Below are 23,212 nucleotides of genomic sequence, written 5' to 3'. Positions count from 1 at the left end.
AATCTTCTCTGACCTTTCTCCCCACTCAAGTAAATTGAATGAGTCCGTTATTCACCTTTGCAGGCTTCCTTCACCACTCTCACACTTCACTCTTCCGCTTTGCTTACATCTCCGTCCTCTCATCAAGATACTCGTGTTCTGGAAGTCAGCGGCAGTGCCGTGGTTCTCCTTTCATCTCCCATCAGAGACACAAAACCAAAATATCAACACAAATTAAAAACAGATGTAAAATAAATGGTTGGCCAAGGAAAGAGTAAAAGCTATTAATGCAGTGAATGTACCTAATTCAAATGATTTTTTTGATTAAGAAAATTAAAATAGCATTACGAGTATAATGTTATCTTCCCTTTTGTGTTCCCATCAATTATTTTATTTTGGTTTGGTATTAATCAAAATGATTTTCTTATATTTGGTAACTTTTTTGATGTTTGTCTATATATGTATCTGGTTTCATTATATGAGTATCATTATCCTTGTGAAAGAATAAGTCTGGCAGAGAACTCTTGCTGTTCGCAGTCTCTTCTTTCTTCTTCCTGGGCACGCAGCCGGCCTCCAGCGTCTCTTGTAGTTAGGTGTGGCTGTTTGAATGAATTCTAGTGAAGACAATGTGGACCAAAGTGATGGGTGTCATTTATAGCCATGGCTCATAACTTTCCTACCCTCTATTCGACTCCCACTCCCCACCTGGATGAATACAGAGGGCTTGGAGGCCCTATGAGGTGGTGGAGCCATTAGATGAAATAAGCCCGAGTCCCTGAACCATTGTGGAAGAAGCCACACCATCGACCTGAACACTAATCCTAGTCTCTGACTGGAGCCGTAACAAATCTTTCATTGTGCTGAGCTGTTACATATTTAGAAATATTTGTAGCAATTGGCCTGTTATAATTAATATAATAAGTCAAAGTGATAACACATATAAATAGTAAGGTAAAATTATGGGATGAAACTAATAGGTTGAATATCTTGGAAGAATGGGATTTGCAAACTTACCTGACCTGTCCATAGTAATTATGTGTGAAAAGAGAGAGGAATTCTCCTCAAGCTGTCTGTCATATGTTAGCTTCTTTAATTCTATCTGTAATGTTTGAAAATGGATAAGTGGAAATAAAATTTAAGTTAAAGATAGAATATAAAGTTTCTATTTACCTTCTGAAATCGCTACCTTAATATCTTTCCTTCTCCCACAATAGACCCATAATTCATTCAATACATTCTTATCTTACATTTTGACTTTTTAAAATGATCCTCGCAGAGACAGCAGGATGCAACAATTAAGAAAACAGCCTTTGGAGCCAAACTAACTGGCTCTGCACCTGAATGACCATGTGATGCTGGCAAGTCACTTTTCTTCTCTATGCCTTATTTTCCTCCTCAGTTATAGAGGATAACAATGGTACCGACTTCCTACAGTTTATGTAAGGATCAAGTGATTAATATTTGTAAAACATTTGGAAGGTCTCCAACTCTTAGTTATCACTGTATGTGTGCAATAGCCTATGTATGAATTAAATGCTGTACAGTTCATTCTTTAAAAAGAAGTTAAACTTGGTTTGATTAAAAGGGAGAATCAAAATACAAGACATTTTTCAAACTTGACTTGTGTTTACAACCATTCCCCTATGATTTCTCTCTGTGCTCCCCAATCAGGCTTCCCTTTACCTTCAGAAATGGCTCAGCTACCCTTTGCTTTCATCTTTGCCCAACATTTTGTATTCCTTATGATGACTTTCCTTCTCTTTGTCTTAACTGATACTCACCTATCCCAGATTGGCCAGCTGGGTCTATTAGTTTCCTTGGGCTCCACTAACAAACTAGCACAGAAGATGCTATTTCCAAATAAAGTCACATTCACAGAGATGGAATTAAGACTTGAACGTGTCTTTCTGGGAAACACAATTCAACCCACAACAGGATTTAATGTCACCTGAAAATATTCTCTTTCTCCTCTAGCCCATCCTAATCCTTTCTATTTCATTTATTTGACAGATAATATAAATCTGCTTTCTGATTTTTATAAAGGGTTTATGAATCTATATCTTTTCTTAGAAATTGTATTATAAGTGCATAACGGTAAGGACAATGGATCATGATATAATTCTCTTTTTTGGTATTTGTGTACTTTTCTATAGGACAATATAATGCATATAGTATTGAATAAATGCATTAATGGACCAATGAAGGGGTGCAGACCTAGCAATGCACAATTCTTCCAGCGAATAAGTAATAAAAAGAAATGGTACATGATTAGAGCATGTCAATTTTAAAGCTCTGATTTTTCATTTTTAACTTATGATATGCGTTTGACCAATTATAAAAAGTAATATAAATTCACAAATGAGTATAGATTGATTGACGTTATTATAATTAAATTACATATAGAATTTGAAAAATATGCCAATATAGATTCAATGGCTATATTGAGCACTTTTGAAGTAAGAGATTCTATTTGGCTTTGCAGCTACAAAGAAGACTTCACATTTTAAACAAGAATAAGACAAACGTGGAATGTGGGTTCTTCAGTACGAACTTGTCTTAGAAATAAACGTTTTATTACCTTAAACAATTTAACAGTCAAAATCTCTGAATACTGATGGAAAATATTAGGAATTCATCTCAGCTATATAATAATAATGCTTTAAATTGCTCCGTCCGCAGATGACAATGAGTGTGGAAATTTGACGCAGTCCTGTGGTGAACATGCTAACTGCACTAACACGGAGGGAAGTTACTACTGTATGTGTGTGCCTGGGTTTAAATCCAGCAGTAACCAAGAGAGGTTTATCACTAATGATGGAACCATCTGCATAGGTAAGTTCAACTCTCTCGTTTAAAATTTGTACCTATCTCCTATTGCTCCAGAGATTCAATTATATTCCACCCAAATTCTGCCAGTCACTGATTGTACCCTACTTTAAATACTTTCAGAAGCTTCATTAATTCCTGTAGTTCTCCAGCTTTGTATAACCAGTTACTATGGAATATTTATCCAAGAATATAAGAAAAAGCGATTTTGGGGGAAAAAAAATCAAGCAGTTTACAAAAAAATCTTCATGAAATTATGAGATATACCACGGTAGCACAGAATAGGATAAATATTTACACTTAAAAATAATATGTTAACTCAAGAAAATATCATTTGTGTGAAAAGATATTGCTGCTTTTATAAATATGCACTCTGAGATGGGCTTTACGTTTACTTAGAAAATGTTCAGGAAGGCATTATTTCTGAAAGAATTGTCTTAGTGCTTTTACTATTGTCTGCTGAGAGTTAGTGACACTTCAGATCTGCATTAAGTTTTTCTTTTCTTTTTTTTTTTTGAGGAAGATTAGCCCTGAACTAACATCCATTGCCAATACTCCTCTTTTTGCTGAGGAAGATTGGCCCTGAGCTAACATCTGTGACCATCTTCCACTATTTTTATATGTGGGATGCCTGCCACAGCATGGCTTGATAAGCAGTGTGTAGGCCCACGCCCAAGATCCGAACCAGCGAACCCTGGGCAGCCTAAGTGGAGTACGAAAACTTAACCACTAGGCCACCAGGCTGGCCCCTGCTTTAAGTTTTTCTGAACACTAGAGTTCTATTTAGAAAACCATTTTAGTTTCACCAAAATGTCCTTTGGAGGGATAATAATTTCAGTTCATTCCCTAGGTGAAATGTAATTCTGAGTCTGAAGAGAGTAGAAGATGTTTTTAAATATCCTTCTATTGTAATTTGGTCCAAGGATTTACCAGATCGTGCATTGGGTTTACCAGATCCTATAGAATTGGGATTACAGTCTGAGAAAAAAAGATCAGAGGCAAATTCTCCGAAGCCAAGGAGTTTAACTTTGAAAATAAATTATAAATCATCTTAATCATTTTTGGTTTCTAAAAAATTGTCCGATTTGTCCACTAGTATAATTAATCATGATTGACAATAATCTACAAAATCAATAGATGAACTGAGGCCCTGAGAGTTAAGTCACAGAGCCAGGGGTAGATACGGGATGGGAACTCAGAACTCTATGCAACACGGACAGGAATATAGTGCTGCTTCTACTTTATGTAGATAAAGAGACAGATCCAAGGTAATCTAGAGCACATTAAAGCCTTGGATTACCTCCCGAGTGAGATTCTTATCAGTAAGCTAAGGAGAAGTCTGGCAATGTTATTATTAATACACGATAAGTTAGAAGATAATGCTCGAAGAAAACTGCTCAGTGAAATGTCAGTCTCAAAGAAATTATCCTGTCTTGTGTACCTGTGGTTCATAACATCTAGTCTGCTATGTGAGCAGGGAAGATTTTATTCTCCTCATTTTCTAGCCAAGGGAAGTGCAATGCTACTCCAGGTCCAAGGCTACATTTAGGGGAAAGGGAGGGTTAGAATCACAGTCTTGTGTCTAGAAAGCGATTGTCGTTTCCACAGGAGACTAAAGTGAGCGGGCCATTTAAATCTTGCACGTTGATCTGAATCATGCAAATACAGTGGATCAAGCTTTGCAAGAGCAGAAAAGATGTAGACTATGAGAAAATAATGCTATTTCTGTTGAACGATAATTTTATCTTTAGTGTTTGCAGCAAACCTTTGTATTGGAATAGCATTACCGTATATTCAGGAACCGGGAATCTATGAAGTTCTGCCCAGAAAACTGACAGCATCTCACTATTGGTTCTTCTCAAGCCTGGATTCTCATTGCTAGTCTTAGACTGTTACATAATGCATCTATGTTATCTTTAGTAGTTAAGTTCTAAGTATGTCATTCTGTAAGCTTTACTAGACATGTTCCAGTTAGTGAAGAAATCTAACTTGTAATGTCTTAATCACTGGAATTTAATACAATTTTAACTCTGCTCTCCATTCCCTCTTGTCTCTAGAAGATATCTGTCTTTTCATCTGATCATGTTTACTTTTCATACACCTCAATTCACAGAGGGCTATATTTTTCTGTCTGTGTTTCTTACAAGTAGAGAATTCCTGTATTAGAAAAAACTGAATCTCAGACACAGAGAAAACACACAGACGCAAAGATGATTGAATGCCAACATTTTATGTACTTGTAATTTAAGACTCTTTCTCCCAATACTCATTTATCATTGAGATACTGTGGAGTGGCCGTAAGTTTTTGCTAATTCCCTTTTTACCTGTTTTAGGTAATCAGTAAACACAGCGACTATATTAAGACTCAATACCCAATATAGAATCCTTCAGTTTCTACCTATTTTGTTTGATGGATTATTCAGTGAAAAAACTCCTTCTCTGAAAAATTGTTACTTCTCACCAATTTGTTGTCGTTAAGGATTAAGCCTTTTTGAGAAGCAGAGCAGCTCTTTCTCTGTTTTTTTCCCCAGTGTGTAGTAATTTTCGTTGCGCACTATGATAATCCTCAGGGAATTTGAACAGAAAACCATAATTCTATTCCCTTTTCACATTACTATATCCCCTTGTAGTGTATTGCTTCTGATTTGAACGTTTAGCTGATCCTTAAATTTGACATGTCTGGTAATTATAGTCATTAAGCACCTCTATAAGTAAATAATGAAAAACTCCAATTCAGGGCCAGAAATGACCCAAGCAAAATTCTTTGCCTTTAGTCTATATTCAAATACAATTTTCCACAGATAAGGGAATTTTGTTGCAGAAAGCTTTGAGTGAGGTTTGGCATTGTGCACATTTTTCTTCCCTTTGGCATCACAGTAACCAGAACTTCAGATTCCCAGTTCCCAAGAGACTTAGTTCCAGACTCGAATTTCACAGATGGGGAAACTGAGGCATCTAATAATAAAGTGATTCTCCCACGGCTAGATGAGTAGAACCCAAGAACTCCACGTTCACCGAGTGCTGAAGAGCAGTGTTTACTGCTTGTAATTTTTTACATTCTCTTGCCTTAGGCGCTCTGGTAACTTTAGATATTTTCATGGCTTTGAATAATATTAGCATTTAATTTCGTCTTTGCAAATTACTCCCAGTAATTGGACATTTTATCTTTTCTTTGCAGTCTGTGAGTTAAACAACATTAGAAAATTCAGCTATTGATGAAAATTTAAGAATCAAAACAATCATATGGTCATGTTTTGAAAGATGATTATGATAAAATACCGCTGGGTTGGCTCGTTGTAGACATGAAAAACAAGCATGACCTTATTAATGAAAATGTAGCAAATGAGTTTTTTGATGTGCAAAACAAGCAAATGATTGTTATGGTGTGCGTACATTTAGTGAAATCAAGTTATTAGTATTAAGTCGAGTATTAGGTTGTTTATAGAAAAAGTGGATCAGTTATTAAATATGGTTTGTCAATTCTAGCTTGACCGCAGTAATTACATAGTAGCAATTTAGCTTTTATTAAGATAAGGGAGAGGGTTCTCTGGCTCTTTTACAGCTCCGGGGAATACCAAGACATGGCAGTCTAGTGAGACACTCGTTATCAATCTGTTTTCTCCAAACCTACGTATTCACAGGGCTCCTGCTATTAACACACAATACAAATAGAATCACTGGACCTGATCTCCAATGACAATATCAGGCACCTACTATATCTTAGGCACCACTCCAAACAGCTTCACATGCATTTGGTCATTTGTTATGAAAAATAATTCTTTTGAGTTAAAAAATATTTTTTACAATATTACCCAAGATCACCAAGCTAATGAGTATTAGAGTCAGGATTTGAATTAAGGTCTTCCACAGGGCCTTTACCTGTAGCGGGGAGGATGCATTGTGGTTTTATTACATCTGTCACAATCCTGCAAGAGATTATAAGAGAAGTTAGCATGGATCTTGCTGCAAAATGGCAGTCACATTCATTTTGGCTAGGCCGGTTTCATCTCCTTTGGGCGTGGCGTACTCCTTCAATATTTTATGATTCTCTCCATATTATAGGGAGCAGAGGGGCATAGAGTGATAGACTGAGGCTAGTGGAAGCTCTTTCACTGCCCCGGCCTGCAGCTGGCTGTGGTAGTCAGGCACTCCACTACTAAGTTAAAATCAATAAACTACTGCTGAGGCCCAGAATAAGAATGCTATCCGATTCAACAAACCTCGCTTCCACAATTTTAGTAGTAAGTTATGGAAATGAAAGTATAAACCAGGAAGGTATAAGCAATTTGGAAAACATTAGTGTGATGGGATGTTTAAGGTTTGAAAAGCATTACTTTGGTCAGATGTTTCTTTTATAACGTTTGGAGTCAGAATATAAAGATTCGTAGAATCCTAATTTTGAATGCTAGTCTCCTAGGACACTACCTCCTTATTATCCTCACAGATTAACATTTTGTCACTTAGTGAATTCAGAATCTGAAATACTCTACTTGGTCCGAGGCTGACGTGATGGATACCAGGCAGCTGAGCGAGTGGTGGTGGGAGGGCTTGAAGTAGAGCAGAGACCCCAGCACAAGCACAGCAGGGTGCGGAGGACACAGGGGAAAGCTGAGCACAGTCAATCTTGAGCACCAAGATATATATACCTGTGTCCAAACTGTAAACGGGAAGATGGAAATTGAGTTTGTAGAACCAAGATTTATGTGTTGCTCAGACTTTGAGTTTGGGATGAAGTTCCCCAGAAAAGTTACACTTTTAAATAATTTGGAAATTGAGAGAAATCAATACCTTATTTCCTGTTAGCCACAGAAGGCGTCTAAAAGTACAAAATGTGGGTATTCAAAAACATAGCTTTCTTATCCATGAAATGAATCGTTCTGTTTATGATCCTTCATAGGTCTGTTCACACCCTCCTTGGGGTGTTTTCCCCGTTTGGGTATGGCACATGCTGCTTTTTCAGCATTGCTCCAAAAGACTAGTCTTTTGCTTTTCATATTTTTTCTAACGTCATGGATTTCATGAAAAATAATAACTCTCATCTGCGCTCCCACCTGGATCCTTTTCTTCAGCCCAACCTGGAATGCTTTCTCTGATGGTTCTCCATATCCTACAAGTCAGTCTGCCATTACTCATCCTCTAGTTTATTTTCTGCCTTGTGTGCGTGTGTGTGTGCGTGTGTGAGCGGCAGTTTCTGAACATGGATATATGGAAGTGAGAGGAAGAGGGTGAGGGTACTGGGGCGGCATTCCTGGGTCTTTAAAAGTAGTGTACTTGGATTTCTGTGGCGAACAGATGGTGAATATAGAGACTTGGCAGGAGAACAAGGGGTTTTCTACCTTTTTTCTGGCCTGGGCTGTTAATTGTCTTCTTAAATCTAGTACCATCACCTTTCTAGCTAATGGAAATTTCTTCAAGAATTTGGCAAGAGGTTTATTGTCAGTTCCAGTTTTTCGTGGTGTGAGTTTTAATGTTTTTCTGTGTCTTTATTGCATCTTTAAAGTGAGAAATTAGGATCAGCTGCATTTAAGATAACTAGCTAGATGACGTTTTAAATTGGACTTTGATTACTCCCCCGTTTTTTATGGCAAACAGTATTGTGCCACTTAGAGTAGCTCTAAGATGGCAGAGCTAGGTGGGGAACACAAAAATCTTTGCATTAATTTAGGGTAATGATCTGGACTCTTCAGTTACTTGGAATCGTTCCCTATTGGAATTCTGCCTACTGGCAGAGTATTTATACTATATTTATAACTTTAAGACATGTTTCACTGTAGTATGTAAAATTTTAAATTAAGAATATAAATTATACAAGCTTATAATGTAGCATTTTTACTGTGGCTTTGATATATGACTACTGAAAATCTAAGACTTAATGCTGTACAATTTGTTACCTTATCTATGATGGCCGTACATTGAGAATCACAATAAAATATAACCTGAACAAAAGTAATAAGTTGTGGTAAAATTTTAAGGGAATTGAATCACACCTTCTGCTACATCGTAATTTTTAGGTTAACTTACATGCAAAAATGAAAGAAAATGGGCCACTCTGTTTTGTCCTCCAGACTACTCTAAACTGAGTTGTTACAATCAATTTAGTGTAATACTAGAAAGCAAAAAATTTTAAATGTATTTTAAAAATTGAGTCTTGATTAAATTAGGACTAAATGTTACATTGTCAATGATGGAAATTACTTTAATGACCTTGTTGATGAATCATGCTATTCAGAAAACAGTTTAAGAGTTTGGTCCTTAAATGAGATTTAACACTGTCAAATTGGGTCAATTAAATCAGAGTTAAAAAAATACAAAAATACGTGCAGCTAAGTTTGCTTTGTCATTCTCCAAATGATGGGGTTTTCTCTGCTTTCTTGTAAAATTTGGTATGAAATCACTCACCGTATGTAATACTATCATCAACAAGGTAGTAACTCTATGAGCACTAACTAAAAAATTTAATTTTTCAAATATTTCCAGATATAGATGAGTGCAGCGAATCCGCTGCCTGTGGTGATCACGCAGTGTGTGAAAACGTGGATGGTGGGTATAACTGCTCCTGCAAGGAAGGTTATCAGACATCCACAGGAAAATCACAGTTCACACCTAATGACGGCACTTACTGTCAAGGTAAATCATATTATTGAAGTTTAAATTTTATCAAAGAACTACGTAAATATGTATTGCACAGTTGTGAAGTATCAAAGAGCTACTCTTTCTAAGAAATGTGCCAGGGGCCGGCCCAGTGGCCAAGTGGTTACGTTCACAGCCCAGGGTTTCACCAGGTGAGATCCTGGGCGTGGACCTAGCATCACTCATCAAGCTGTGCTGAGGTGGCATCTCACATAGTGGAATTAGAAGGACCTACAACTAGAATATACAACTTCGTATTAGGGGGCTTTGGGGAGAAGAAGAAAAAAAAGAAAAGATTGGCAACAGATGTTAGCTCAGGGTCAATCTTAAAAAAAAAAAAAAAGAAATGTGCCAATATTCCCTTATCATCTATAAAATGAAACAAGAATAAAAAAAGGTATTGTTTTATTTAATAGAAGGTGTAGACCACATGTTTTATGCAGTTAACATACTCTATTCCTTAGTGTAACTACAGTCTTCCATTTTCCATGAAACATTGTGTATTTTAATGAATAAAAGTAAAAATTTTTATTATGAATAAAATTGTAAAACAAACAATAATGAAAAATTTTAAAAATAAATGAATTTTAATGAATAAAATGAAAAATAAAACATGTTAAAAATGTGTTTTTAATGTTTAAATAAGTGAGCAAAATCAGTGGAATCAATATGATCATCTTAGGAAAAAATATTTTTTAAAACTTACCATATAATTTTTCTTTTTCTACAGAAGTGAATGCAGACTGCCATTTAGACAATGTCTGCATTGCTGCAAATATTAATAAAACTTTAACAAAAGTAAGTAGACTAGTGGAATTATAAGTTTGTTTTATTTTGACATTTTGATTTCAGTTAAAATCCTTCCAATGTCACATTTTATAGAGTAACAAGCAGTTGATCTTCACGTAGAGTTGAAACTACTAACGTATAGAGCTCTAAGTATTTTGTTTGAGCTGCAGATATGATTAATTTGAAAATCCCCAAAGTATTGAAGAAGACTGTTACATATTTAACTTACGTTACTTTTTCACTATTCAGTTCACTGGAAAAGTCTTTTCAAAGTGTAGAGAAATTTGATGAATAAAATAGTAAAAACACACTTTGACCCCAGGCCCATTCCTACATTCTAAGGAGACATAGTTGAATGCAACTAGATTTTGTACTTCAAAGTAAAAATTTCAAAGAGCAGATAAAGTAGGACATTCGTAAAATTATTGTCATTTGATTGAAAGTATGAATCTCAACATGAGTAATTATCAGCTAAAGCAAATTTCTAGTTTATCACCTTGTAAGGAATTTTCTCTAGTTGATTGAAATATACCTCAAATTGTTATAACTGTTAAAAGCTAGCTTAACTTAAAAAATTGTCAATTCAAACATGCTATTTCTTTTCAGAAGAAATTTCTGTTCACTTTAGGTTATTTGCTGACCTTTTGTAAATACTTTCAGATTTCAGTACTGCATGGTATGCTTTAGGTTTAGTCTAATAACTTATTAATGTGTAGGACAAGAAAACCAAACTCAGAATAGATTTAACGTGCAACTTTATTCTTGAAAAGATCCAATAGTACTCTAAATTGGTTTTCTTTTTCTGGACTCATTTTTGTTCAGATTAGACCCATAAAAGAACCTGTGGCTTTGCTACAAGAAGTCTATAGAAATTCTGTGAAAGATCTGTCACCAACGGATATAATTACATATATAGAAGTATTAGCTGAATCATCCCCATTGCTGGGTTACGTGAATAGCACCAACTCAGCCAAGGACGCCCTTTCTAATTCAACTCTTACTGTAAGTATGTTGAGCTTTAACTCTTAATATAATTGAGCTTGAAAATTCTTCTTATATCTGTGATTAATGTAAGATTCCAACATTTTTAAAATACATACTTTTTTTCAACAGGAATTTGTAAAAACTGTGAATAATTTTGTTCAAAAAGATACATTTATAGTTTGGAACAAGTTATCTGTGAATCGTAGAAGAACTCATCTTATGAAACTGATGCATACTGCGGAACAAGCTACCTTAAGGATATCTCAGAACTTCCAGAAGACCACTCAGTTTGATGCTAATTCAAGTGATGTAGGTAAGAAGCTAAGGTCAATTTCTAAGCAGTAGAGTTTTCCAAACAAGCCATTCTCAAAAGGGAAGGAAAGTATTTTAAATACTGTTAAATTGGCAGTTGTTTTATCAATATAGAAATGAATAGTGATGCATATTATAAAAGTGATATGAATGAAGTACAAGTAAAAAAGATGGATGCATAAGCACTGCTCCCTCCCTACCATCTCCGCCTTTTCCTAGTCCTGAACTGTTCAGCATTTAAATGCTCAGAATACATTAGTGCCTTGTCATTTTGAGTTAGTCATCTCATGACTTATTACCTTGACCAGTGATAGTTACAGACAGATTTTCTGAATGTGGTATATTTAAGTTTCTCATTAGGAATCCTTTGACTTTTGATAATATGAAGCAATCAAAATAGTAAATTAGAATGTTTCCTGCTTCATGCACTCTCATACTTACAATATTAGGATCTTGGATCAAATTGAGGATGCCTGTAAAGTTGTTCCGAGGAAACAAGGTACATTTTCTGAAATAATAATTGCTTACATCTATATTATATTTTCTGGGTGACATCCTGCTATGCAATAGTAGATATACAGAAATCATTATCTCATCAGGATTCACCACTTACTCAAATTAAAGTAGCAAGCATTGTGACTAATATATAAGAGCCTACATTTCTATGATGTTCCTGCAAGAAAAAAAATGGAAATACACCAGATAAGGAAATTACCACTCAAGAATTTAATTCAATCATTCTCTGCTTCGTAAATTATATTGTAGATATCATCCTCTAAGACATTGTAGTTGCTTGTCTTTGCTTTAGTAATTATGATTTATAGCTCCCTTGTGTCCATACATATTTTGTCTTTAATTCAATAAAGATAAAATTAAACCATAAGTGCCATAGTGAAATCAAAAAATTAAACTTGAATCAGATTTTAAGATAAAAATTATAACATTGAAACATGTTCACAATATGTTTGTTCTACCCACCGTAAATAAGAAGTTGAAATACAATGATGATGGACAAAATTGTCTCTAATTAAATAAATACATTGATTAATTTCAGAGAATTCATGATTTTTATGGTTTTGTTTCAGCTCTCAAAGCTTTCTTTTTTAATTCGTATCACATGAAACATATTCATCCCCATATGAATGTCGACGGAGATTATATAAAGATATTTCCAAAGAGAAAATCTGCATATGATTCAGATGGTAGGACATTGATTACCTTATTACAGTGTATCAGTGATTTGCAATAAATACTTATCATGCATTTGATTGTATCATATGTGCATACAACATGTGGTTTCCTATAGAAAAATAGTCTATGTTTATATCCAGAATTTGCATATTTGTACTTGAGCTTTTTATTGTGATATAAATACCTGAGGGGAATTTTAGGATCTGACAAGTCTAGATCCTTCTTGTCTTACCTCCACCCTCTGTAACTGTCAGATATTGTTAAGATTCTAACAAAAATATACAGGAGAATTGTGATTTTATGACTCTTTGTGCAGCAGTCAATAGATGCTATAATTTCCACAGAGTTCTTTTAGTAGTTCTTCAATAATCCTTCATATTCCTCATCGTGAGACTGAATTTGTCATTGCGTGAGGACAACAAATAGAGATAATGGTAAAAAGACAGAAAGTTGTTGTGTAGGCTTGGACTTCTCTTCCACTTCTCATTTCTGAGTCTTTTTACAGTAAACTGTCCAACTAAACTAAAGGCAGGATTAAGAAATGGAACCAGAGAATGTTAGGACTAGCAATTAATTTAATGACTATCTACCCTAATTTCTTCATTTTGTGTATAATGGAACTAAGGCACAAAGAAGTTAACAGATTTGTCTCCATGGACGTCAACAGATAGCACAGAACCTGCACTAGAATGGAGGCAGTTAGCAAAGAAACCAGGCTTGACCTGACCAGCCTTTTCCTTGTCACCTAACCACAGGCAAGCTAGCAGCTGCTATTTTAATTTAACTGTTTTTCTGCTCTCTTAGTGCAGTGACTTAGAAAAAAAATCTCTGCTGGTAGTAGATTTGTTGTTGTTGTTCCCCTATAGGTCAAAATATATTACCTCAGGAAAATATGAATTATAATATTTTCTCAAAGAATGCATGGGGGTCATAAATACAAATGAAAAATATATGCAATAACACACATATGTTCCCTTTAAGGATACCATTTCATAAAATGATATATTGTCTTTATTGTTAAAAAACATGCTGCACATTCATTCTTAGAAAACATCTTTTTAAAAAAACTTTTATAGTAATGTGGGATTCTTTTCTAATCCATTGATATCATCCTCTCCATTCTTTGTCATTTTTTGTTCAAAAGCACGAAACAGATGGCCATAAAACAAAGCAAAAATAACTAAGCCGTACTGCCACTGAACCCCTGGCTCATCCTCTATTACATCATATTCTAATTACCCAAGTACACATATAATATTTAGCAAAGAATGTGTTCAACTGTTGTATTTTCAAAGACAATTTGAGTAGTGTTTAGAAGTTGAGAATAAAGACATTGAAAGTACTTATAGTGCAGATGTGGAAATTGTCATGGAATTAATATTTCAAAGAGATCCTGTCTGAGTGTGTGGTAGTTTTGTTACATTTAATGATCACGATACAAACTCTGGCATTTGAAAGAGACAGTAATATCAGCTCTTGAGAAAGCGGAGGGAGAAAATTTGTCTTCCTCAAGGTTGCATCTTAAAAATAAGGGCAAGTCTAAACAACCGATGAGACTTGCTCAATGATGTCTACATGCGATTGTTCATTTATTGACAAAACCCGTTAATAAAAACATGCATTAGTTAAAAGCTGCATAGTGTCATTGGTAGGTAAATAAGAGAGGCACAGGTGGACTTTTAATTTTTTTAGTAGACTGAATCTTAGTCCCTGTCATTAGAGAATGAACTCCTAGTTTACTGAAAGAAGGTGCAGATCTGATAAGAGAGAGAAAAACTAGATCAGGCCTAGAATTAGTGAGAAATCATGGGAATTAAGAGGTACAGAGTCCAGCCTGGTGGCATAGCAGTTAAGCTTGCACACTTCACTTTGGTGCCCCAGAGTTCGCCGGTTCAGATCTCAGGCGCGTACCTATGCATTGCTTATGAAGCCATTCTGTGGCAGGCATCCCATATATAAAGTAGAGGAAGATGGGCTTGGATGTTCGCTCAGGGCCAATCTTCCTCAGCAAAAAGAGAAGGATTGGTGGTGGATGTTAGCTCAGGGCTAGTCTTCCTGGAAAATAAAAAAGGAGGTATGAAATGGTGAGAATGAACAAATACTGAAACAATATTCAGAAAGGAGGTTAAAAAGAGATTTTGGAGCGTTCTTTGTGGCATGAATCTCCTTTTACCCAAAGTCAAAAATTGCTGTTAAATAAAGATTTTTCTTTAGAAAGGATAAGAGTGATTAATAGAGTTTTAAAATCCATCTTATTTTTTTGGTACTTCCTTTGATTTTGGACTATCTCACACTGCAACCTCTGAGAAATCTCTGTTGCAGAAGCTGGTTCATCAACTAGGTGAGGTCAAGTTGACCGAAAAGTTTTCTGGGTCCTGTTTCAGGTCGTGGTCTGTCCATAGCAAAGACTGGGCTAGTTGTCATCTCTTAGAGTCATCATCATTTCACTAGCCCAACCATGTTATACTGACATTGTTTCTTTCTTTGATATAAATTTTCTAAACTGGCAGTCCAGGAAAATATTCTATGTAATGTATTTGAATTTTAGCAAGGCTCTTAGCAGTGACTCTTGTGGTGCCTTTTTAGATTAAAATAGAAAACATGAATAGCAATACACTTTGGCAACTTCTAGCTCACATAACCATATCCAAAGAATATTATTTATTGGTGTGATATTGTGATGTGGAGGGTTCCAGCCTTGTATCATAGTCCCATGTTTTTGATAGTATTATCAATATTTGTCTTTACGGTTTTGATTATTTTATGCTTGTCAAATTATTTCCTTGTGTCACAGACTTGAGGGAACAAATGAATATGATAGAGTTCTTCCTAAGTTGCCCAAGGATCGAAAGCAAACATATCATGTTTCTAATTAATAAGTATAACAGTAATCGTATGACTATAGCATTTTAAATTTTGCAGAAGATTCTCTCATGTATTATTCCATTTGGTCTCCACCTTATCCTAGTAAATAGCTAGGCTGAGTTTCACCACCATCATTTTCTGAGGGAGAAAGCTGAAGTTCAAAGCTGTTACCTGCTTTACCCATGGCCACATGAGTGGGAGCAATGACTGAAACCAGAACTTCTAATTCCAAGAGTAAATTTGGAATCTAAAGCTATAAATTTAGTGTTCATAATTCTGTGCAACAAATAGAGAAGGAATATGACCTAAATGGAAACAGGAATTTTAAAAGGTAATAGATCTAGCTGTTGAGTTGTTCATACACTTAGTATCAGTGATAATAAGCTGCTACGAAAACCAAGGTAATTCGAGACCCGTGAATATAGGTGTAGTGTCCAGGCTAAGGGAAAGATAATCACCTGATAGGCTATACTGATCAGGTTACGTTTCTAGTGTTGGGTCGTGTGCAGATGTACTGCATTTGAGGAGTGTCGGGGAGCGTGGACAGATGGCTGCCACAAAAGGCAATACATTTCCTACCCTGGGACTGCACAACTATCTGTCATCAATATTAAATAGGAAACATTTCAGGGGACATGAGGTTGAACTCAGTGGCATCTCACAACTCGTTCAATTCTAAACTTTCTTAATACTGTAAGTCAGTGATAATTTTCTCCCAATATCTTTCTAATTCATATATTTGCACAATGAAGTAATAACTCAAATTTTATCTTGCCAGTGAATACATTTCACACTTTGGTTCTTAATCATTATTTGGATGTAAATTTATCTAAAGCCTTTTTTCTCTTAAATATAGTTTGTACAAAGGGGATGCTACAGTCCATGATCAGTTTCAGAGTCATAGAGGTCAGAGAATATGTCTTAATATGATGTGATGATGTAGGCGTGTACTTATTATGATTCACATTTCAGTATCTGGGTATTTGTATGATTCCCCTAGAGTAAAAATTTTGTGTGTTCAATTTTCATGTTTATTTTAAGAGCTTAAATACATTTTTGTTTTGTAAGAATTTCACTAAATACACCTATTTGATTGATAGGCAATGCTACAGTTGCATTTTTATATTATAAGAGTGTTGGTCCTTTGTTTTCATCATCTGACAACCTCTTATTGGAATCTCAAAGTCATGATAATTCTGAAGAGGAAGAAAGAGTCATCTCTTCAGTAATTTCGGTCTCAATTAGCTCGAACCCACCCACATTGTATGAACTGGAAAAAATAACATTTACGTTAAGCCACATAAAGGTAAGTTGTTTTTCTGGTGATTATTGGTTATGATTGTGAAACATTCACAGAAGTGGACATTTTTTGCTGTGTCACTTTAATTAGCTGTGAGTTCTTGAGTTTAAAAATACAGGTTTGGGCCAGCCCCCGTGGCCTAATGGTTCAGTTTGGCATGCTCTGTTTTGGAGGCATGGGTTTGGGTCCTGGGCACAAACCTGCATCACTCATCTGTCAGAGGCCATGCTGTGGTGGCGGCTCACATAAAAAATAGAGGAAGATTGGCAACAGATGTTAGCTCAGGGCAAATCTTCCTCAGCAAAAAAAAAAAAAAAGATTCAAAATTAAAATAAAATAATAAAATGGTTTCAACTAATTTATCTTTAAAATATTTTTGTACACTTAGTGCTCTTTAACCTTTCTAATAAACACCAAACAATTTCACATATTTGATTCTCTGAAATTAAGCTACATTTCAGTTTTATTTTTAAGTACTTATTCTTTTTAGAAGTCTCCATACTTTCAAGGAAGGAGTTATAAAAACATATCAGAGCCAAAGAGATAAATGTTACTCGTGTAATGAGGGAAGTGTTTGGTTAATAATTGTCATTTAAAATAATGTTTGCAGGGATTTGGCTGGTGACTAAAATAAAATCACAGAGAAGTTTACAATATTTTATAAAGAAATTAGCTGAGACCATCTTGCTCTTTTATTGTTATTCTAAATCTTTTTTTAAACTCATATGTTATTGACATTATACAATTAAAAAAATGATTAAAAATAACCAAGAACTTAAGTGTTTTTGTATTCCTAAAAGTGAATGGGGAAACTCAAAATCATGGCTTGTTTGCTGCCATTTTGCAGTTGATGGTTTCTTGAGCTTTCAACTGAATTTCACTCCTAATATGTGATTAAAGTACGCTCCATTCGGAGAACACTTGAAGCTGAACGATTGTGTTTGCATGTTTATGGGGGAGAGAGGGAGCAAAAAGACCATACGCGCTTACACACAATACAGATGACTCACTGTAAAGAAAGATATCCAACGTAGAGAGAAAACAAATGTATAGGAAATGCAAGAATATAGTAGCTCAAACTTCAACATTGGTAGGCATTATGTTGAGGGAAAAAGAAGGTGTGAAATGTTTTAAGAATGGAAACTAAACTTAGACGTTTTCAGATGCTGAATGCAAATGACCTTTTGACACTACAGTCCAAACATTGTTCTTTTATGTGGTCTGATGGGTTTTCTACAGTTTTTATTAAAGGAATGTTTTGGCAGCAGAAGAGAGGCCAAGGACAGCCCACTTGACTCATCTCTGTTTGACATGACAACAAAACAAAATACACATCTAAACAAAAATTCTTCACCATAATTAATGGGAAAACTTGATGGTCCTTAATCTTCCTCTCTGTTCAAATCTTTTTCCCATTCACAGGAATGAGTACCATCAAATTTCATCCTGTTGTGCTGACAACACACCTACCTAACCCCTGGTTCCCCTCTCTCTGAGAATAAAATTTAGATCAGATCCCGTTTTGTTTTCTCTGAAAAAATAGAAGCTATCGCCTATAGAACACCTTCAGTTTTCTGATTCCCTGATAATTTATTTGCTTGCAGCTTCACCAGTTAATATATATTTCTCTATTACCTCAGAGGAATATTAGTAGTAGTCTTCATAACAATACTGATAATGATAATGATAATAATGATAGCACCCAGTACTTATATAGTGTTTATAGTGGACCAGGCTATGTTATAAGTTATTTACTTAAAAAAAAAAAAACTCCTGTAATCCTCACAAGGGCCCTATGAGTCATGTACCATTATCTCCATTTTACAGATAAGGGAACTGAGACTCAGAGATTAAATAACTTGCCCACGATCACCCAGCAACCGACTGGTAGAACAAAGTCTCATTCCCACGGAGTCTTCCTCCAGAAGCCATGCTTCCGGCAGCTGTGATACTCTCCCGCCCAATCCTGTCCTCTGAACTCCTCCTCCATCCACCAACCAGGAAATTACGTTTCATCCCTATTCTCATCTTTCCTGCATCTCTCCACGATGGCGCCAGTGTCTCACGTAGTAAATAGGCTCAAGTTTCTGACTTCTTACCATACAGGGTAAACATTCTTTATCGGCCCTGTATCTCCTTCACCCAAAACTCAGTAAATCCTGTTCATTTTAAGTTTCTAGAAAATAGATATTATCTATTGCCTTCTGTCTATGGAAAATTTGGATTTAGTTTGCTTACACACATCTTCCACCATGATACACACACTCCCCCCAACTATCCATCCTCTCATGCTGACATCAAATTTTTGGCTAAATCAGTTTTTAATTAGCATATTATTATAATTTTGTATGTGTTCTTCACAACTGAATCATGAGGCTGAACCATTTTCCCAATGTTAGTAAACTCCTCTAGCTTACCTTGCTTAGTTTCAATTTATCCATTGCTGATTTGTCCGCAAACTTTCTTCCAGTATTATAAATCTCCCCACAAAACATTCAAACCCATAAGATTATCTATCAGCTAATTTGTTGTCCTGGAGACATCCTTCCTAAGCCCCTGTGAACTTGATCCTGTCCACATGGTCTACTCTTCGGCCTGCTGCACAGCTATCAGCCCAGACATGCCTTTCACCATCATCCTGGACATGCAACTCAATCTCTCTCCTGTGTCAGATTCAATGTTTTCTTGAGCCAATGTTTCCTCTTTCTTTCTGTATTTTGGTGGCATATTCTCTAGTGGCTTCTTCAGAAAAGGTGCATAAAAGGCCAGTTTTTTGAGCCTTCAGGTGATCTATGTATCTTATCTTTATACTTGTTAGATAAAGTCCATGGTATAGAGTTATAAATTGTAAATCATTTTTTCTTCAGAATTTTCTAGACCTTGCTCAGTTGTCTTCTAGCTTTCAAAGTTAACCTGCAGAAGTTGAATGCAATTAATATTTTACTGAAAATACGCAGTCTTTTGCATGTGATCAGTGTCTTCCTCTGTCTCAAACCTTTGAGATCTTATCTTTATTCTCAAGAATTCTGATCTAAGATGAACTGTGGTGTGGGTCTTTGTTAATTGTACTAGGCATGATGTCTGTTCAGTCTGAAAATGAATGGCCTTCAGTTCTGGGGAATCTTCTGATATTATTTCTTTGGTAATTTCTTCTTCTCTGGGGTCTCTATACTCTTCTCCTGTTACTCCTATTATTTGAGTATTAGACTTCCCAGCTGAGCCTGTAAGGTGTTTTTTTAATTTTTTTTACCATTTTTAATTTCTTTTTTTCTGCCAACATTTTTTTATTTCAACGTTATACTTAATTATCATTGAAAACCTTATTTTATTTTTTATCGTTGCTTTTGTTTAATGGATGCAGCGTCTCTCTCTGAGATATTATTTGTTTTTTTTAAAAAAACTGTTTTCTGCTCTCAATATTGTGTTGCTTCTGATTCCCTTTGTTTGCTTGTTTGCCTTTGTTCTCTGTCTTTCATGTTAGAGCTCGTCCTCAGAGGTTTGGCGGTTCATGACTGTCCATTCACACCTAATAATGAGGCCTTTGAAAGATGACTGCACACGCAGGTGGCTTGTGGCAGTGATGTGCTTCACTAGAGAGTGGCCCTCAGGCTGGTTTCTAGTCTTTGCATTGGAAGGTCCTGAAGGTCACTACCTAATAGTCATTTCCCTTGGGTCTATCAGTTTCACGAAAGAAACTTTGTAGTCTCCTGCCTTAAGACAGAAGCTTGGCTGCAAGATTAGGGGAATGAGGAAAATGTGGCGGGTGATGTGGGGCTCAGCATGTAGACTCTCACAGAACTCCTTGTTTTTTAAATGGCGCTCACACTCTCAGCTGACGACTCTGGTTCCCCAATTCCAGAGTCCCTCTGCTTCCTCTGGCTTATGTTTTCCATCAAGAGCGGGGTTGGGCATTTTCCTGGCTGCTTTTAGGGAACTGGATATAGAATTTCAGTTTTCTTCACATAGCTTGACTTCTTTGAAAAAATTCTTGTCATCTCTCCAATTTTAGCTCAATCGCTGTCTTCCTAGACTCACCCCAATCAAATTCAGTCCATCTTCGCCAGTGTTCCAACTGTTGGTCCAAGTGTTGGATTTAGTATATTTCCTGTTAAAGCAGTTGTCTTATTGTATTAAAAATCATCTGGGTTTCTACCCTCCTTGAGGACAGATGCTTTATTTTTTTAACTGAGAATCCTTGGCTCCTCACATAGTGTCTATCACATATTTGATATTCAATTGATATTTTCTTTAATAAATAGTTGTCTGAAGATTTGGGTTTGATGCTGTTACTCCACTTATCAATGGTTAGTCTTGAATATAAGTTTTGACATCTCTTGGCCACTTAAGACAATACCTACCTCACAGGGCTCTTTTGAGGATCAAATTAAACAAAGCAGGTGAGAAAACACCTAGTTAACTGTAAATTGTTATATAATTATAAATAGCTTTTTTATTTCTACAAGATACAAGTATAGGGTGTTCAACATTCTATGAATAAATTGTTATTACAACTTACAGTGCATTAGGTATCATATTATTATTAGTTAATATAAATATATGATAAAGAGAGCTCTACTACTCATTGAACAACCGTCCTGCAGTCTATGTGATCAGTCCCTGTCTACTTCTGATCATGTCATCACTACTCTTCACTTCATTCACCGTGCTCAAACTATTCTGGCTTCTAGATGTTTCTGGAAGATCCTGTTGAGTCTCACTTCACAACAGTTCCATTTTCCATTCCAACTGTCCAGAACCCTCTGGGCCCAAGTGTTTAGGACTCACTCTTTCACTTCACTGAGATATTTGCTTAAATGTCATCTCATGGGAAAGTCCTCTGCAGACTACTTTCTTTTTCTTTTCCCTGGCTTATTTTTCTTCTTTCATCATTTCTCATCTCCTAACTAGAATGTAAGGTCAACAGTGCAAATACTTTTTCTGTTTTGTCCAGTGTTGCATTTTTAGCACCCAGATCAAAGACTGATATCTAGTGTATACTCAGTAAACCTTTATTGAAGTTAACATGATAATTATATGTCATGCACTGTTCTAAATGACATATGCATGATTTCATTTGATAGTAAATAATTCTCACAACACAGGATTGATAAAGTATAGCATTTTTGCGACATAAACTTCAATGCTCCCACATAACAGCAGCGTTCGTGTATTAGCATTGACTTTCTGCTTTACTTGTGGGCACGGTTTTGATTATATTGATATGCAAAATGGTATTTTAAATATGACCATATGTGTAACTTTTTCTCTTTTTTTCCATCAGTAAAATGTCTCTTTTTCAGACCACAGATAACTCTAGGAGTCAGTGTGCATTTTGGAACTACTCTCCTGACACCATGAACGGCAGCTGGTCCTCGGAGGGCTGCGAGCTGACATACTCTAATGAGACCCACACCTCGTGCCGCTGTAACCACCTGACACATTTTGCAATTTTGATGTCCTCTGGTCCTTCCATTGTAAGGCAATTTTCCACTTCATATTTATATATCTGCCTGTTCTTTTTTCCTTTTTTTTGCAACAATGGAAAAAATAATTAATTTTTATATGTTTTCTTTGGGTGTAAATAGCATATTTCATTAATTGATAAAACCCTAAGATTATCTTTTTTTTTAGTCTTTGTTTTCCTACCTGCCTTCTATGACATATCTAGTCTGGATTTTAGGCTATTTTTAGTCTAGGACTTATCTAGACTGTAATATCTAGTAGATTGTGTTTTAAATATCTACCCATTGACTCTTAGTTTTTAATGCTACTTTTAAGGACCATTTTAATGTATCGTGGACTTTAAGGGCCTTTGACGAATTAGTTAAAAATATTTGATACTTTGCTAATATTTGATAATTTTTGAAAATTTAATCCCTAGATAATTTGATAATACTTGACACAATATTTGAAATACTGACCAAAAATATTTGGTCAATAAGTATTGGTACATTTATAACTAATACCGTGTTTTAATAATGTAGAACCCCCATAAGATTTAAATATGAAAAACCTTTCTTAGGTGAAAAGCTTTATAATATACATTTTACATCAGTAATATCTTACTTTTACATTATATAATTTCTTATTTATATCTCCGTATCATAGTCTTTATTAGATCACGGGTTTATTTCCACATATACTTAGAAGCCATCAAATATATAAAGTGGCCAGATAAATCTGCCTGACCATAATGTCAGTCATAAAGATGATTTTTTTTCTGAATGTTAAATAAGCAAAGAAGCCTCTATTCTGTATATAAAAAATAAATATTCATCTGATTAGAATAAAATGAACCATTCCCATTTCAAAGTCTTCAACTATACTACTTTGATA

General features: G+C 35.4%; 1 protein-coding gene across 1 annotated transcript in view; it reads left to right on the top strand.

Annotated features, from left to right (window-relative positions):
- Positions 1 to 23,212, top strand: part of ADGRL4 (adhesion G protein-coupled receptor L4) — a 106,580-nt gene that overhangs the window by 54,952 nt on the left and 28,416 nt on the right. The window contains exons 3-10 of the mRNA XM_046645735.1: positions 2,659 to 2,811; positions 9,283 to 9,432; positions 10,166 to 10,233; positions 11,047 to 11,226; positions 11,338 to 11,521; positions 12,606 to 12,722; positions 16,677 to 16,882; positions 22,177 to 22,350. Of these exons, the coding sequence (XP_046501691.1) occupies positions 2,659 to 2,811; positions 9,283 to 9,432; positions 10,166 to 10,233; positions 11,047 to 11,226; positions 11,338 to 11,521; positions 12,606 to 12,722; positions 16,677 to 16,882; positions 22,177 to 22,350 (1,232 nt within the window). The remainder of the gene's footprint in view (positions 1 to 2,658; positions 2,812 to 9,282; positions 9,433 to 10,165; positions 10,234 to 11,046; positions 11,227 to 11,337; positions 11,522 to 12,605; positions 12,723 to 16,676; positions 16,883 to 22,176; positions 22,351 to 23,212) is intronic.

This window comes from Equus quagga, chromosome 18, assembly GCF_021613505.1.
Source record: "Equus quagga isolate Etosha38 chromosome 18, UCLA_HA_Equagga_1.0, whole genome shotgun sequence".
NCBI lineage: Eukaryota > Metazoa > Chordata > Mammalia > Perissodactyla > Equidae > Equus > Equus quagga.
Note: the sequence above shows the minus strand (reverse complement) of the source record. Positions and strands in the feature narration are given on the sequence as shown.